General features: G+C 38.7%; 1 protein-coding gene across 5 annotated transcripts in view; it reads right to left on the reverse strand.

Annotated features, from left to right (window-relative positions):
- Positions 1-15,892, reverse strand: part of Grm1 (glutamate metabotropic receptor 1) — a 378,366-nt gene extending 362,474 nt beyond the window's left edge. The window contains exons 1-2 of one of the 5 annotated variants that reach the window (XM_078018951.1): positions 15,753-15,892; positions 13,323-14,342 (exon numbers count right to left, since the gene is read on the reverse strand). In XM_078018951.1, the coding sequence (XP_077875077.1) occupies positions 13,323-14,022 (700 nt within the window). In that variant the 5' untranslated portion in view covers positions 14,023-14,342; positions 15,753-15,892. Of the gene's footprint in view, positions 1-13,322; positions 14,346-15,718 lie in introns of all 5 variants that reach the window. The other 4 variants (XM_078018949.1, XM_078018952.1, XM_078018950.1 and 1 more) reach the window with 4 other exon arrangements.
- Between the last annotated feature and the right edge of the window lie 659 nt (positions 15,893-16,551).

Below are 16,551 nucleotides of genomic sequence, written 5' to 3' on the forward strand. Positions count from 1 at the left end.
GGGAAGGGTATTCTCATTGAAAAAGGCATTCTTGCTTCCAGAAATGTGATTAACTACAGCGTCACATCCAGCAAGTATTCAGGTTACCTAATACATATTTTTAAAAATCACTGGATGTAAGACATGAATAGATCAATATATTAAGTATAATTTTCTAAATTTTGAAACCACTTTCTGTCTATTTTAGGGGTGAAGAACATTGCTTTCAGACCTATAAATGACTGAAAAAGTGTGTGAAAAAAATATATACAATGTACTATGCACTGTCATAGGGAGCATGTTATTAAAAGGAGGTAAGATGAAGTTTCTGTCCACACTGTGGTCCATGGACCAGCAGCATCGATACCTCCCAAGAGCCTGGTAGAAAGGCAGACCCTCAGAGGCCCACTCAGCCCCGACTAAATCAGAATATGCAATTTAACAAGTTCCCTGGGTGATTTGTATGCACGCTAAAGTTTAAGAAGATTCTTCTAGTGCATTTCTCTGCACCTAGAGAACCTAAAAATAACTCACTGAAAGGGAGAACATAAGCACTTCAAAAATTAATCACTCCCTCGATATTTTTTCATTTTTAAGAAGTAATTTCTTTTCAAGTAAGATTTTACTTTAAAAACGGCAGATCAAGGATATTACATACTGAACTTTCCTGCAGCATGTGTCAACACAGAAGAAAAATGAAATTTGCCTTTTCATGGTTTCAAATCCGGCATTTCTAGGCTTAGTAGGAAATGAGGATACCTCCCCCTCCCCCCAAAAGGGAAATCATCCCTCATTCTATCAATGCTCAATGCCTTCCTCTACTCTCTGTGATTTAGCAACCACCTATTAGCAGGATAAAGAGATGTGGGGAGCTTTAGGGTGTTCCATCTTATGTGAAGTTCCATTTGAAATCATGTTGCCCTTGGCTCAGAGGAAAATGATGTAGAAGACAGCATCCTTGGTACTGAGCCACCTAGCACACCCAGCAAAACCAGCTGCCAGACGACAAGCAATCGTAGTCAAGAAAACATATGAGAACTCCAGGAAAAGTCAGGAAATGGGTCAAAGCCAGTTCCCTCTCCATTTACCACAAAACTGCTGCTTTACAAAGAGAAGAGAGTTTGGAACGGAGATTGTATCCATGCACAAGCCATAGTGGCTCTGCCTGGTTACGCACTTGGGAGAGTGTTTCAGCCCCACCTATGCCCTTCCAAAACAGGGCAAAACATCCAAGCACAGTCACAGAGCAGGCCCCAGAGGGCACTGAAAAAGGAGACAACAGCAATGAGCAGGAAATCCAAGCCAGGGGATTTTCATTAATCATGCTTTCAAAGAAGCATGATTTTCCTCTGTTATGTGACCAACATTCAAGGATTATTCTGTACATACTAAATACACAGGAAAGTTTTCTCCAACATTAGTATATTAAACTATGGGTGTAAGAGATCCCCCACTTCCAACTTTAGGGGGAAAAAAATCTCTCGGTCTGTCATGACCGTCTGCTCTATAAGATATAGAAATTTCAGTAGGGATCTTTACCTGCTATAAATGGGGGTCACCTCCATTCACATATATGTTAATATTGTGCCTTCTCCCAAAATAGAGTTGAGGCTTTTATAAAAAGAGTGTGAAATAATGCTTTTGAAGTAAGTTGGAAAAAAACAATATCTATATACATATTCTAGAACATTTCTGGGATTGAGCATTAAATTTAGTTTTGAGCTTCCTGGTAGACAAGAAAGAAAATGAAACAATACAACACTCTCATGAGTAATTAAGATGAAACATGTCAGAGCTTCAAGAGAAACAAATGGCTTCATGGGATCAAAACCCAAAAGGAAATTTTTTACAATAGATTTTATATAAGGGGCATTGAATAGCATGGGCAATGTCTTCAATAAAAAATATGCAAAAATTATAAAGCATTATCTATATTTGCAATCACACTATGACCGTTAAGAAATAAAAAAGGGAAATATTAACATACAATTTACAAAAGACAGTTCTCCAGGGAGAATAAACAAAGTCAGGTCTGTAATATTCTAGAAACCTAATTTTATGCAGAGAGTTAATAATGAGCTTTTAGATGATACAAAGACATACTAAATATCAATTCCCTCATCTGATCTTCTGACAGGAGCTGAGTAAAGAATAATTCTAGGCTATGATATCGGGTGAGGTAACCCATGTAATTAACTGAAGAACGATTTGGGGCATGGGGCCAGCAGGTGGCCAAGTTAATGAACCATTGTAAAAGCTGAGACTCTCTTCTTGTATCTGGGGGCTGCACACCACTAGAGAGAATTTCAAAACAGTAAGAACTGACACTTCTAGGAACACGTGGTTTGCAATCTCAGTTGAGCCCTCCTAAAATCTTCTCTATCTGTGTTTGACCAGCTTCTTTTCCCTTTACACTCCCCTCATTGAACCATTGAGAAAAGGAAAGTTACACGATGTTGTTTTCAAACCTTCTTCTCCTTCTTTCCCAAACTTCACTGCATCACCACCCAGAGGAAAGGTTTCTGTTCCAGGTTTCTTGGCCCTGCCAAGATTTCTTCTTGCTTCTTGATCATCTTTGCTTCATCATTTGTCTTCAAACTTTCCCTTTCTACGCAATCTGTTCCACCAGCCTTTAAAGCTGCCAAAGCCTTTCCCTTCTTTGAGAACGTTTTCACTTCTCTCTAGCCACCATTACTTTCTCTCAACTTCACCTTCCTTCCTTTCTCAGTCACTAGGACCGATGCTGTAAAACAACAGCTTCCACTTCCTGGTGAACTCTGCTCCTCTCAATGGATTTATAAGTCAAGAGATTATTGAAAAGACAGGGCGCTACAAAGAAGTGGAGGCTCCATGAAATGGTCTGAATATCCCTGGATATTCACATGTTAAAGCTTAATTCTATCTTGGTGGTATTAAGAGGTAGAATCTATTGGTAAGTGATTAAGTTATGAGGGCTCTGCCTTTGTGACCAGATAAATGTCTCATAAAAAGGTCCTTGTTGCTTTCCATCACTTCTACCACACGAGGACATTGGGTTCACCCTCTTTGGAGGATTCAGCCACCCAGAGCCATCTTGAAAGCAGAGAACAGCCCTAAATGGACTTCAAACCTAATCATGGCTTCATCCTGGACTTCCTAGCCTCCAGGACAGTGAGAAATAAATGTCTGTTGATCATAAGTTACCCAGTCTCAGGTATTTTATTATAGTAGCATTAAGGAACTAAGACACTACTAATCTGGACACTTCTGCAGTCCCCTCTCCCTTTCCTATCAGCTCTATTTGTCACTATTCTCTTCTTAAAACCGTCTCTTCTCTTGGCTTCCATGCTGTCTGGTTCTTCCCTGGATTTTTCTCTTTCTCTTAATCTCACTGGTCTTGGTCCTTCCCTTTTCTATATCATCTTATGCATTTTCCTGCTCCCCAAAGTTCTTCCCTTGACTTGCTTTTTTTTTTTTTTCACTCTCTATCCTCCCTCATGGCAATGTCATCAACTTTTGTGGTTTCAGTCTCACCTATTTGCTGAAAATCGCAAATCTGTCTCCCTTGCCAGAAGGTCACCCTATTGAATCTCTTGACTGTATTTTTCTCATAGATACCTCACACTGAGTTTTCCCATTCTGTGCTTCCTCTTTTATTTCCTATTTAGTCCTAACAAAATAGAATCCTGGAGTCATCCTAGACTTCTCCTTCTCTTTGATTCTCAGAACCCATCAGTTTCTAGCCCTCATTTACCTACTCCATGACTGTCATATCCATTCTTTCTATTCCCTTCCCAATGACACTTCCTTAAGTAAACCTCTCATCATCTCTGAACCAAATTGATTAATTTAACAGGCTTTTCTACTACCATTCCCCATCCAAAATGTCTTCCTGTCTTCTAGCTTTCCATTTATGCCTTTTCTTCATCTGTCCTGTCTAAATCTCTCGATATACTCTTCCAAAATATAAATATGTTCATGGTTCCTCTGCTTACAATTCTTCACAGGATCATCATGCTTATAAAATAGAGTCTGAGTTCCTTGGCTTGATAAGCATGTCCCTTCATGACCCAGGCCCTTCCTCCAGTTACAGCTGGATCCTTCTCCACTGCCTTTCCCGGAACACATACCTTCCAGGGCTAACATACTGTTCCTTGAGTAGACATTGTTTTCTAGATCAGTATTTCTCTTCATATTCACTCCTTTGCTTCCTCTTCTTACTCCTCTAATGCAGTGAACCTCAGATGTCACCTCTACCACAAGGCCTCTCTGCACTTCCCTTCTCTTCTTTCTAGAGAAAGCTAATCACCTTCTCTTGGTTAGCTCTCTACCTCTTACCTGCATTTAGTAAACTGAGCAGTGTTCCCTGTATGGTGAACTCCTTAATAGGACTTTAGGCCATATATCTTTGCTTCTCAGTGACTATAGCAGAGGTCTGACTCAGAGAAAATGCTAACTACTTTTTTTTAATGAAGCTAGAGATCTGAGCATAACATTTTTTTTTTACCAACACAGTAATACCTGTTGACCAAAAAGTGAAAGCAACAGATAGTGTATTTATCCAGGAAAAGGAGCATTACATGTTTATTATACATTATCTCCACTAATTCAATATCCCTATATTACCTTTGGAAGTCTATTGTAAACAGTTTCTTCTCTTTAACATATTACCAGCAATTTGCTTATTGATCTTTTTTCTCTGCTCTTTATAACATAGAAATGATAAAATGTGTTGAGAGCCACAGAGAACAAAGAAAACTGCCTCAGATTATCCAATAGCTGAGGATTATGCTGTATAAGCAAAAGATTTGCATTCAGGGCCACAGGCTGAGTAGGTGTAATTGTTACGAAGAGAGAATGAGGATGCAGACATGTGTAGCTCAAGGCAAGAAAATAAGCAAAATGTAATTAGTTAAATCCCTAAATCCTTTGGGCCAATCCTATTCCAGACCTCTGTAATTTAACCCTAGCCACCTTTATACTATTTTCTCATCTTTAACCATTCCATACCACCCCAAGGTCTTTATAGAGCATGTATCCCAGAAATTTCTGACCCATGTGATCTCTCCTGCTTGACCACAACTCTCATGAAAAAAAAGGAGTCCTTCCTTTCCTATTTAATTTTAACAAGTTACTCTTTTCTGTTCTTAATTTATTTTTCTTCATTAAGAGGCTGGGGTGTGGCAGATTTACAATCTCTACAAGCTGGAGTTTTCTGTGGAATAGCCACTCTGAATTGGAAGCTTATTTTTTATAAAAAAGAGCTTTATTACAAGATAACAACAAGCAAAGATACAGAGTTGGTCAGATGCAAAGTGGAAGCAAATCAGCTAAGAAAATGACTTGATCCAAGCTTTCCAGGAAAGTGTGGAGAGCAGGTGAGTTGGGAATAATAAAAGTTGAGGAGAAGAGGCTTCTGTTTTTCAGAGACTTTCTGAGTTTGCAAGTTCAGAAAGCAGTTCTTAGCAATTTCAAGATGCCAGACAGTGGTCACGGTGAGCAGGTTGTTGAAGTGATGACAAAGGACACAGAGTTAAGATCTATGTACAATGAGGATAGGGATCCTTATTGCACCAATAGGTCATGCATGCATATTGCAGTCACCCAAAACTAAAGCAAGGATTGACACTGAGAGGAAGACTATCAGCTGTGAGCACAGGTTCTCAGTGGCAGAGAGGAGCCTCCTAAAAGCTGTTAAATGACACAGTGAAGTTGGGAAGAATACAGTTGGGCCAGATGGTAAGAAACTCACAGAAGGAAAATATATAAGGGCAGGTCATGTGAATTAAAAAACAAACAAAATCCCCTTGGTTTCAAAAGTTATCTAACACAAAGCTAAATTAGTCTTAACTTTGCTACTAATGAAATATGTAGACTTGGATATGTCATGTCATTTTATTTTTTTGAACCTTAGTTTTTTTAATGTGTAACACGAGATGCTATACTTTTTTGTGTCAGTTGATTTTTTATTTACAAAAAGTTTTAAAGCAATGATACTTTAGGAAATGGGAATTAAGTCAGAGAAATTTTTTCTAGATAAATTCATAACCTATAAAACTCTGAGTAAACTCTGATTAAGGTGACACTATAACATTTTAAAATAAAGTTGAAAAGTCCTATTTGAGTTTGCAATTCTACATGTAGGAACCTCATATGTAAGCACTTCCACATGGACATATTTGTTTACAGGATATTCTATCCACAACTCAAATGGTTAGCCATGAGTTTTATTTTCATCTTATGTTGCTAGAATTTTGGCTCAAACATCTACACCTCATTAGTTGATTTTTTGTACTTGCTCAATACTTATCAGCTGAGAAGACTCCATCTCCGGTGACAGTTTAACAAAAGCAACTTAAATGGAGGTCTGTATAGCATCCCCTGTTCAATGGAACACTGTGTAAAGTAGAAAATATGACCATGAATACTATTCTTGTTTTATAAATAAAATTGAGATGCACATATAGTGTTTTCCAGTCTCTTGTGCATTTCTTTTGAAAAATAATTAAATGTGATTTTTTTTTTTTTGGTAATCCATGAGCCTATGAGTACTTATATACTTCTGTGTCTCTTCCAACAGACTATGGGGAACCCTGAGGGTAATACTACTACTAGTAATAATAATAGTAATTGTTCCCATGATTATTATTTTAATTTATGTTTCTAGTGTCCAGAAAAGTATGTGATTCATAGTAGACACCAAGTACCCATTAATTAATTTCTTCATTAGAAAGCAAATAAATTACTTGGTAACCAAATAATTTCTTTTCCCAAAAATCTTTTTCTTCAATTGCCTATTATCTGAATCATTTAGATAACAGGTATATAAGTATTCTATCTTCAATGTGTTGGCTCTGAAGTGCATAAAACAAGATAGTCCTAAAATTGACAAATAAGGATTTCTGATCACCAAGTTTCTGGGTGAATTTATAAATTCTCTATATAAAACATTAATTCTATGTTTGGTAAAACAATGCCATCAGTTTAAGAAAGCAAATCTTCCTGTGAGACTGAAAAAAATTAAAATTATGATTTAATGTAAGATTTAAAATGTAGACATGCATAGAGAGTAATTAAGTATAAGAAAGATGTAAATGTTTCTACATAAATTTAGAATTTAATGATAACTCTTCCATGAATAAGACAGGGATCATTTTGACAAGTCTTTATGTCTTGCCTTGACTCTGGTTTCAGCTACAGTTTCTCTAAAAATTGACAACTTTCTTCTAGTGAGATGTTGCTTACAAACTAATATCAGAATGGAATTCATTACAAGTAGTTTTTGTTTTTTCAGGAGTTGTGGATATACCAAACTATTCTCTCCTCAACTCTCAACTCTGGTTCCCCAGATCCTGTGGCTTTCCTAGAGAGTACGCTGAAAATACAGCTTCAATGAATCCATTTAAGATGACAATACTGTAGTCCCTACCCATAGAGTTATCAGAAATCAATAAACCAGTCCTTGTACAATTAACTCCATTGGTCAGAGAAAAGTTTCAGTGCTCAAAAGAAGACTGCCAACTACCCAGGCACAAGATAGGAACATAAAATAGATGCTGCCGCCACCACCTGTCCTAAGCATGCCAGCTCCTTATAAAACTGGCTCCAAGACAAATATAGTCAGAGCACAAAGATATGACAAAAGAATCAAGAAGAGTTCAAGTTTTCCTAAAATATCAGAAGTGTATCTTTACCACATTGTTGTTATTCACTAAATATTAATTAATAACTTAGAAAATTGGTCTGATAAGTCTAGCCAACATAGGGGATAAGAGAAAAAAAATTAATCTGGGTCCATTCTGAGTAGAATAAATGATTACATTTTTAAATTATGCTAGCACAATGTAAGAATTTATGCTCATGATCTATTAAATTACCACTTTATTTAAAAAGAAGTTAAGAAACTACATAATATAGTTTGCAAAACTCACCTGGTAAAATATTTTAAATGTAAAAGTTGAGGTTTAAAAAGACGAATTCTCAAGCATAAAATATATTGATAAACCAGCTGGAGAATCAAAACTAAACCTTGTTATCTTTATATTGAAAATATTAAATCCAAGTGTGTATTGTTTATACCAAAAGAATCATAGGTTTGAATACCATACATCAAAAGACTGTTAACTACACCAAAATTCACCTGGTCAGCCTGGCTGGCAAATATTCTCTCTCTTCTCTCTCCTAACTTTTTGCTAAAAAGTATTCCTTTGGAGTACTTTCTATACTTTCCAACTATCCTAATAGATAGTAGTACCTAGAATTCTACAATAACTGAAGTTTTAATAGTTGATTTTCCCCCTTCCCATCAAATGAATCTCCCTACACATTTCAAAAAGAATTCCCTTCTATTATCTTTGAATCAAGTCAAACCTGCTTGAACATCTTTCTTAAAACCCATACTCTTTGGCACATGCTTCAAGATTCTACATTATTATCCTACATATTCCATCTTTATGGAATCACAGAATACCACAGCCTACTTCTGTCTTTATTATTAGTTGCTGGCCTGGACTTCCCATTCCAGTAAATAGATCTGCTTATTTTTCCCTTTAAGGAGACACTTTCAATACTGCTACAAATGTTTACAATCCATGTGACCAAATAAAACACTAAGCAAAATTTTCTTGCCTCTAGTTTTTCTCAAGATAACTAAATCACCAATATTTTCTTTTAATACTTCTTAAGCATAACTCATATTTTTAAAGTCTATATTGCCAATGATTAGATTTTACTTGTTTTATGTGTTCAAACTGCACTTTTAGTGTAAACTACTTAATAACTGAGAGTAAGTTTTAAAATTTGTGACATAGAGTTTTATATAGTAAATGTTCAAGGTGAGTTGAACATCCACTGTACTAGCTTTTCATTTAAACTATTTAGAGTTATTGGTGTATCTACAAGGTGGTGTGATATACAGTGGAAAAGCATACTGTCAAAATAGTTCATAGCAGGACAAGTGGCCACTGAAGGAAGCTAGAATCCTAAGGACACAAAGTAGGAATTCTAAGATAAATTCATCAAAATTCTAGAATCTACTAATAAGCTAAAAAGGCAGACTTAAGCTAATAATTTTACCTTTAAAAGAAAAATATCACATTTCTACCATTTGATATAGTAGCACTAATAATAGTGATAATAATAACTGTGCAAGGATAAAGGAAAGAAGATATGACTTAATAGAGGCACATACTGTTTAGAAGACTTTGGTTTAATAATGTATCTACGGTCTAGTTAAAGTTAGCTATCATGGTGAAGGAACCAGAACCAAGGATATATGAGAGAATAAACTGATGAGGTGTAGTATAAGAAAGAGAGAACTCATTGAAAACAAATATCGAATGACAGAAGAGTTTGCATTCTTTGAGATGATACCCAGGGGTTGATGGGAAATTGGAGGAAATGTCAGGGAGTCAGTTTATGGTATAAAGAAAAACAAACTGAGAGCTTCTGCTTTGGAATTTAACTCCAAAATTTTCCCCACTCTCATTAGAAATCCTAATCAAATCATAACCTTGGAGCATGGATAAGGTTGTAATAGTGGAGTTTTAAGCACCTAAATTGGTTGGCCTAAATAAACTTTCAAAACAACTCTATTCCTTATAATATGAAAAAATAGAGCAATTCATCAAGATAACTTCCTGTGAAATAGGTTGCAGCCAAGAAAATAAAGGTATAGAGAAAATTACTGTAAGTAGACAAGAACTATAACAATAGGTATAAAAATATTATATGTAATTGCATTATCTAAAATAATCTTTTTATCCTTGCACAGTACTTATGACTTAGGAGGACTTTCCTCTGATGCCATAAGAATTTTAACTTTAGTTTTATATGAAATAGTAAAAAAGTTGCTAAAAGAAAATGATCCAACTTTGAAAAGAAGTCAAAAAGGGCCAATTTTAAATAATACATAAGCAAATGCCCCCAAAATATTATCCCACAATGAAAATCAAACCAAACAAAAAGTGAATATTTCTATCAGGAAAGCAGCACCATTAAACCTTTGTCATATCGTTGCCTGACTGCTGGCCTAAGACATATGAAGAGAAAAATGCTTAAAACAAAATGAAAATATTTCCCCCCCCCAATTTTTTTTAACTTTTTAAAACTACAAATTCAAAGGATATTCTTCATTGCACTCACTCAATGCTTCAAATTTAACCAAATAAAATTATTTTAGGTATTGTTTTAAACTTAATTTTGGATGGGAGCAATCTTAATTTCATCAGAAGAATGGAATAATGTGTCCTTGGCCGAGATATTCTCAGTAGAGGCTATTTTTGTACTCTATGTTTAGCATATTTAAAGATACACATTCCAGGTGAGCAGCTCATTCCAAAGTGCATTTGAATTTTTCAAGTGAAGCTCTATTGCTTCAATGCTCCTCTGCCTCCTTGACAGATCTTTCTCAACATTTCTTTCAGGAAGCAATCGTGAACAATTTCTGGAAAGTCTATTGCAGGTAACTTCACACGCACTGATTCTCTCTTCTGTCAAGTAAACTGGTCGTGTTGTTATGACCAGACAACAATTGCAGCACAGATGATATGATAGAGCATTGAAAACAATGTGAAAGAATATAAAAACTAAATTCTTCTGGATAAAAATTTAACAACAGAAAATACCTCAAAGCTTACTTCAATGTACAATAAAGTAATAAAGGAATATTTTAAAATGAGGTCGTTCAAAGACTAGATGCCTTATCTATGATTGCAAAGTCACCCAGATTAACTATAGAAATGAAGGCCACAGTAGTGTAGTCTTTTTTTGATATTTACTATATTGGGTTAATTTCTAACTTAAGAAATGGTGGCAACAAATTAATGAGGCAATGGCCGATTTGGAAAGGAGAAGTGAAGGTCACTGGAGGTCCCAAGATTTTTCAGCTCCAAAATGCCAATATTCAGACAAATAGGCTTCCTTGCTGAATAGTAAGAACAACCCTGATAATGTGGACTTAGCTGCTATTTACAGGAAACCGTCACATTACATGACCCCATCAGTCTGAAGGCAGGGAAATTACTAAGTGATCCAAGAAAGTGCCTGTAGGCCAATACACAATGCATCTCTGAGAAGCAGAGGGCAGAGCCTTAGGAAAAATACATTTTTAGTTGGAGCTTACACCAAGAGCTTACACAAAATTTCTTTGTGGATAGCAGAAAATAAAAGCAATTCTGTTTTCACAAATGTTATGTCTAATGAAAAGAGAAATTAATTTCCTTTAAGAAGAAACAAGACAGCATATATAAATGGCTAAGTGAATAGTTGTAATCTCCTGTAATAAAATCACTTGATTGGAATATGTGAAGATACCATCTCTGCAATACAGTTACAGTCAGAAAGCAGAGGGGAAATAAAGTAGTCCAAAGTAATACACAGGTAAAGTTATCAGTCATTCCTCAACAAAATTAGAAAATAGAAGTTCAATTAATTTTCCAAAAACATAATTCTATTCTCAGAAAGCAAACTCCATTAGCAATTATTTTACCAAAGTAATACTATTGGGAAATAGATATAAGAAAAGTGAATCTTTCTTCTACACCCTTCCTTCCTCAAAATATCTTATATAAAATATGGAAAATTAAAATCAGTATAGAGTGATAAAACATTACTTCTTCCTGAAGAAATAATAATATCAATAATCAACTGCCTAGCTCAATGGAGGGAAATTATTAAATATGTCAATAAACCACATTCAATCTGGATTTTGTCATTCCTTTTGGAGAGATCTCTCCAGTGCTGATATTTCACACATTTTTAACTTATACTTTCAAAATGTTCCATCTAAGCACTAGAGGAAACTATATTAAACATTAAAGTGTAGGAAATTAACATTAAAATGTGAGGATTTAACTTCTGGGCTTAAATTTGTGTCTTAAAAAAGTAATGAGTCTGTGTTCAAAAAGAAGGATGCAGTTCATAATTTAAAATCAAGATACAGAAACAAAAATTATATATTAGAAGTGACAATATTGTAGCAGAAAGTTTTTTTCAAAAGAATATTCTGAAACTAAAGCTGTATAATTCTATATCATTTTTGTTTGTTCTGAAAACAATGCCTTTTATAAATTAAAGCATCTTTACTCATTCCCTATGATCATATAACTATTTTACTAAGAATGCTTCCTAATCTTTATAATCAGACCTCACACAAGTAACTAAATTTTTTGTAAATATTTTGAAAAGTGAAGCCATGTCTATGGGCTTTCTTTCTTTCTTTTGATTTTAAGAAATATGAATGCAATAACACCCTCAAGATTCTCTTCTTCATGCCAGCATATATACATGTGGATTATCCTAGATGTCAATTTAGTGCCAGGGCCTCAGTTTCCTTATAAACTTACTAGGGAAGTTAAGAATAGATGAGCTCAAAAGTCTCATTTTTATCCAAAAATTTAAGTAGGCTAAGATGAAGAGAGTAAAGAAAATCTTTAAGCAAGAAATTCTTTGAGAATTCATGTCTACAACACACGGGGGAAAAAATTAAAGCTTTTAACCTCAGGTCAATCTGATTCATTTTTAAAAGGCATTTTAAACCTGACATCTGCTATCCTTTTATTGGTAATTTATAATTGATCTAACATTAAATTTGAAGAGCAAAGTCATTGTGATGATGGGGGGGGGGACTAGAAACCAAGGCTCAAATCCAAGAAGTTTTCAGTGTCATCTGTCATAAAACAAGATAATTATTGGGGAAGTGAAGAAATGTGTGTTTCTAGCATTTACAGCAAGGAATAAATGGTTTGAATTATTTACAATTTCTTTGTATCTGAGTTATCCCAGAATTGGAGATAAATTTCCAATGTCCTGAGGGAGATGGCTGCATTAATCCCACATTCTCAGGGACATTTTGGATTCTAATATGGGATGAGAGAGGACAAAGGAAACACCATCTGACTGTTGAAGACAAGGTAAAGCTCTCAGATTAACATCCAGAGACAGCGATTTCTTTTGATTAACCATTCACTCAGGATTAGCCAGCCTATTGAACTTGAATAATCATAACCAGTCACTGAAGGGTAATCTAACACCTTGGGCCAATAAGCCTGCCAAACAAAAACTTAGGATATGAGGAGAAACCATCGTGTAAGACTAAAATCTACAGCTGGACACCTTGCATGGAGACTTTGATAATTTTTTTATGCTCCTCCTATCCCCAGTAACACCATGAGATGCGGTTTGCTTACGCTATAATTACGAGGGAATGAGGATAAAAAGCAATGCCTGGGTGGGCGTGTACTAAGAAGGGTAAAGTCTGTTCCCCACAGTGCTAGAAATAAACAGGGACGATATTATGATCCCAGGAGCACATCATGCAATACCTTGGTTTTCTCTGTACTTTTCTTTCCCAATATAATGCCTACCTTCCGTGTGGACGGCAGAAACATAGGTCCAATTGTAACGCTTGACTATGTCAAGCATCGCCCTTGCCTGCAAAGTGTCAGAAGGGACAACCCTCAGGAAGTATTTGTACAAAGTTTTGTCACTCAGGTCGATGCTTGTGGCAGAATAGGCGATCTGGGGAATGTCGAACAGCTGGAGCAGGTTCTGGACTTGAATGGCTACTGAGCTGGAACCCGGGCCGATCACTCCAGCAATAGGCTTTTTAGTCCTGCCTGGGGGGAGGGTCTGGCCGTCAGGCAGGCACCGGTTGAGCCCATCCTTCTCATCTCGAATGGAAATCAGAGAGTCCCTGATGAACTCGATGCTTTGTTCCAGAGCCACGGAAGAGTGCCAGCAGGAGTCCCTGATCTCACTGCCCAGGGTGATGTTGGGCAGGAGGACGGGGTCCGCGTTGATCTTATCCAATGTGTGGAACATGGCCTCCACCCTCTGGATGCCATACTGCTCCCTGATCTCCCCACACTTCCTTTCGGGCACCTTCTCGGCGGGGGGCTGGTGATGGACTGAAAAGAGGGCTCCAATAATGACATCTCCGTCCATTCTGGCCACAGAGCGCTGCGATGAGGCTCCCGCCAGCAACACTTGTCTGCCGGGGTTCTTGGGGAGAAGGAACATCTCCAAAAAGATCGCTGGGAAGAAAACCAAGAGGAGCCGGACCATGGTGGTGAGGACGCGGTACACCGCCGGCCAGCAGCGTTCCCACGCTGGTCCCGCCTGCAGGCTCTGGGAGCGCACCACTGAGACGCCAGACGCTGCCTCTCGCGGCTTGGTCCCCCTCGCCAACACTGCTGGTCCAACGCCTTGGCCGCCTCCTCCACCTCCTCTTTCCCCTCCACCTCCTCTTCCTGGTCCTCCACGACCGCCCCCACACCCTGCAGGCGTTTTTAGAGGGAATTCAAGTCCCCGTCCTTCACCGGTGCATCAAGGTAAATTGATCAAGGGTACAAGTGGGAGTCGTGTTGGCGGCGGTGAACTGGACGCTGCTGGTAAAAGAGGGGAAAAAAATTCAAATCCTGGTCATCGGAGGACTTGTGTTTAAACTCTGGGGTTAGTGATGCTAGTTGTTGCCCCGTCCATTTCATTTCAGCACATCCTGATAGCAGCTGCAGGGACTGCTCCGAAAGCAGTTCTGGTCAGTAAAGAAAGTGGTACATCCTGCTCCCAGCGCTCTCACAGCTCACAGGCGGCGAAGAGACCCCCGCCACCTGCCCGCTTCTGCAGCTCAAGTCTCTTCCCAGTCCCCAACCATCTATGACTTTCTGACTCCTGAGGGGGGGGGGGCAGGGGGCAGCAAGGGAGGGAGAAGAGAGGAGGGGAGGAGCTAAGTCCTTCAACCTAAGAGAACTTTCCGAAATTTGAAGAGATTAACTTTTTCCCCCCGAAGAAAATTTGGAAACTCATTCTAAAGGTGGAAGCTCTACTTACAAATGAACGTGAAAAGAGGTGCCTTTTACTTTAACTTTGCGGGGTTGAAGAGACCCTGACATAAAATCCAAGTGGCAAATATGAATCTGCCAGCTTGTGGAAAATCCATATCAGTTACTAAGGCAACGCCTGGTAAAGTCTCCTTATGTTGGAGTTTGGTATGTTTCCCCACTAAGAGGTCGGGCTTATTGTAGATGTTCAAGGAGAAGGGGTGCAGGTAAGGTAACTTGTTTTCCGAGAAGAAAGAAAAGGTGAAGGGTCTTCTGCACCACCCCCGGCCCTATATATCGGGACCTTTTGGCTTTGCATAGTTGCTTGAAAGGGAAAGGAACCCAAGCTTTCTGGCTGCTTTCGCCACTGCAGCCAGAGCCACGCCGCGTTCAGAACCCTGGACAGTGCTCGGTCCAGCTGCCGAGACAGCACCCCGCGGGGGCCTGCAAACAGATGCTTTAAGCAATGAATTGCAATTCCTTGACCCCACCTCACTCATTCAACCCCCCTCCTCCATGTTCTTTGCACACACACACACACACACACACACACACACACACACACACACACCCCTCCCCTCGCCTTCCCACCACCATTCTCTTCTTGCAGCGCTTCTGCAGGTATAAATTCAAACCCAACAGCTTCAGGGGCACAGGCGCCAAATCTCAGCCGCCTGCAAGGCTGAAGTTGGCTCCCTCTCCTGTTCCTCCTGGATCCCTTTCTCAAGGTGAGAGTCAGACAAGAAAGGGGCTACAGGAGCGGTCAGGGAGTGCGAGCACAGCAGGAGAGGCAGGCTAAAGGAGCAAGACAACCCAGGGACCCACCGCTCCCGACCCTTCCTAGGCAGGCAGGATATGCCTGGGTCCAGGAGAAAATCCGATAAAAGAGGACCGTGTCTGCCTTTGTGGGTAGGTTTCACCGCGGAGAGGTGCCGACTCACCTGTCTGCTTGAAGAATATGGACCTAGGACGTACCTGAGTCAGGGTACAAAGAGCTGTGTTCCCTAGGTCAGAGGACCCCAGCCGCCCTCGGTTCGCAGACGCCTCAGCTCTAATCCAGACGGTGCAAGGATGCGATCTGGGCTGTACACTAGTGCCCTCTTTCTTCAGCACTATTTTACCGCAAGGGAAAAGGGGAGGGAGAGAAGAGGGGGGGAAAACAGGTCACCCAAGGCTTGTCTATTATTTCATGCATAAAAATCAGTCATTTGATGGAGGGGGAGGGGAGAGAAACTAGAGAGATGTGAGGACTATTATTTTCTGTACTAACTACAGGAGAACCTGTCAGATACAAAATAGTCATATCTGGTCAAAGGAGTGAGGAACTGTAGGCTGGTTTTGAGTGAATATCTTTGTATCTATCTCAGCGATCCTGGAAATCAGAGTGTAAGCCTATGTGTAGACATCCAGGGGAAAGCAAGGGAAACAAGAGGCTGCATCTGGTGGGAGTAGGGGAAGGAGGTACATGCACATCAAGAATCAAGGTAAACCAAATGAAGAGGCAAGCCATGGCAGCTCTTTCCAGGTCAAGATGTAACTACATTGAAAATGAGTCAAGTCACATGAAAACACTGGAAAGAAAAACACTTGTCCAAATTCCTCCAGTCTGCCAGCACATTCCTGACAGGTCTACGGTGTTGTTTCTTACTGTGTGGAAAGTGGAGGTTAAATCATATTTCTCTGAGAACATGAAGGCTTAGCAGAATGTGCCCTGGGTTTTTCAGAGAGGAAAGACAAGTGACAGTGTGCCTTTCCACTCTTGTTCAAAGCTTTC

This window comes from Ictidomys tridecemlineatus, chromosome 8 (assembly GCF_052094955.1).
Source record: "Ictidomys tridecemlineatus isolate mIctTri1 chromosome 8, mIctTri1.hap1, whole genome shotgun sequence".
NCBI lineage: Eukaryota > Metazoa > Chordata > Mammalia > Rodentia > Sciuridae > Ictidomys > Ictidomys tridecemlineatus.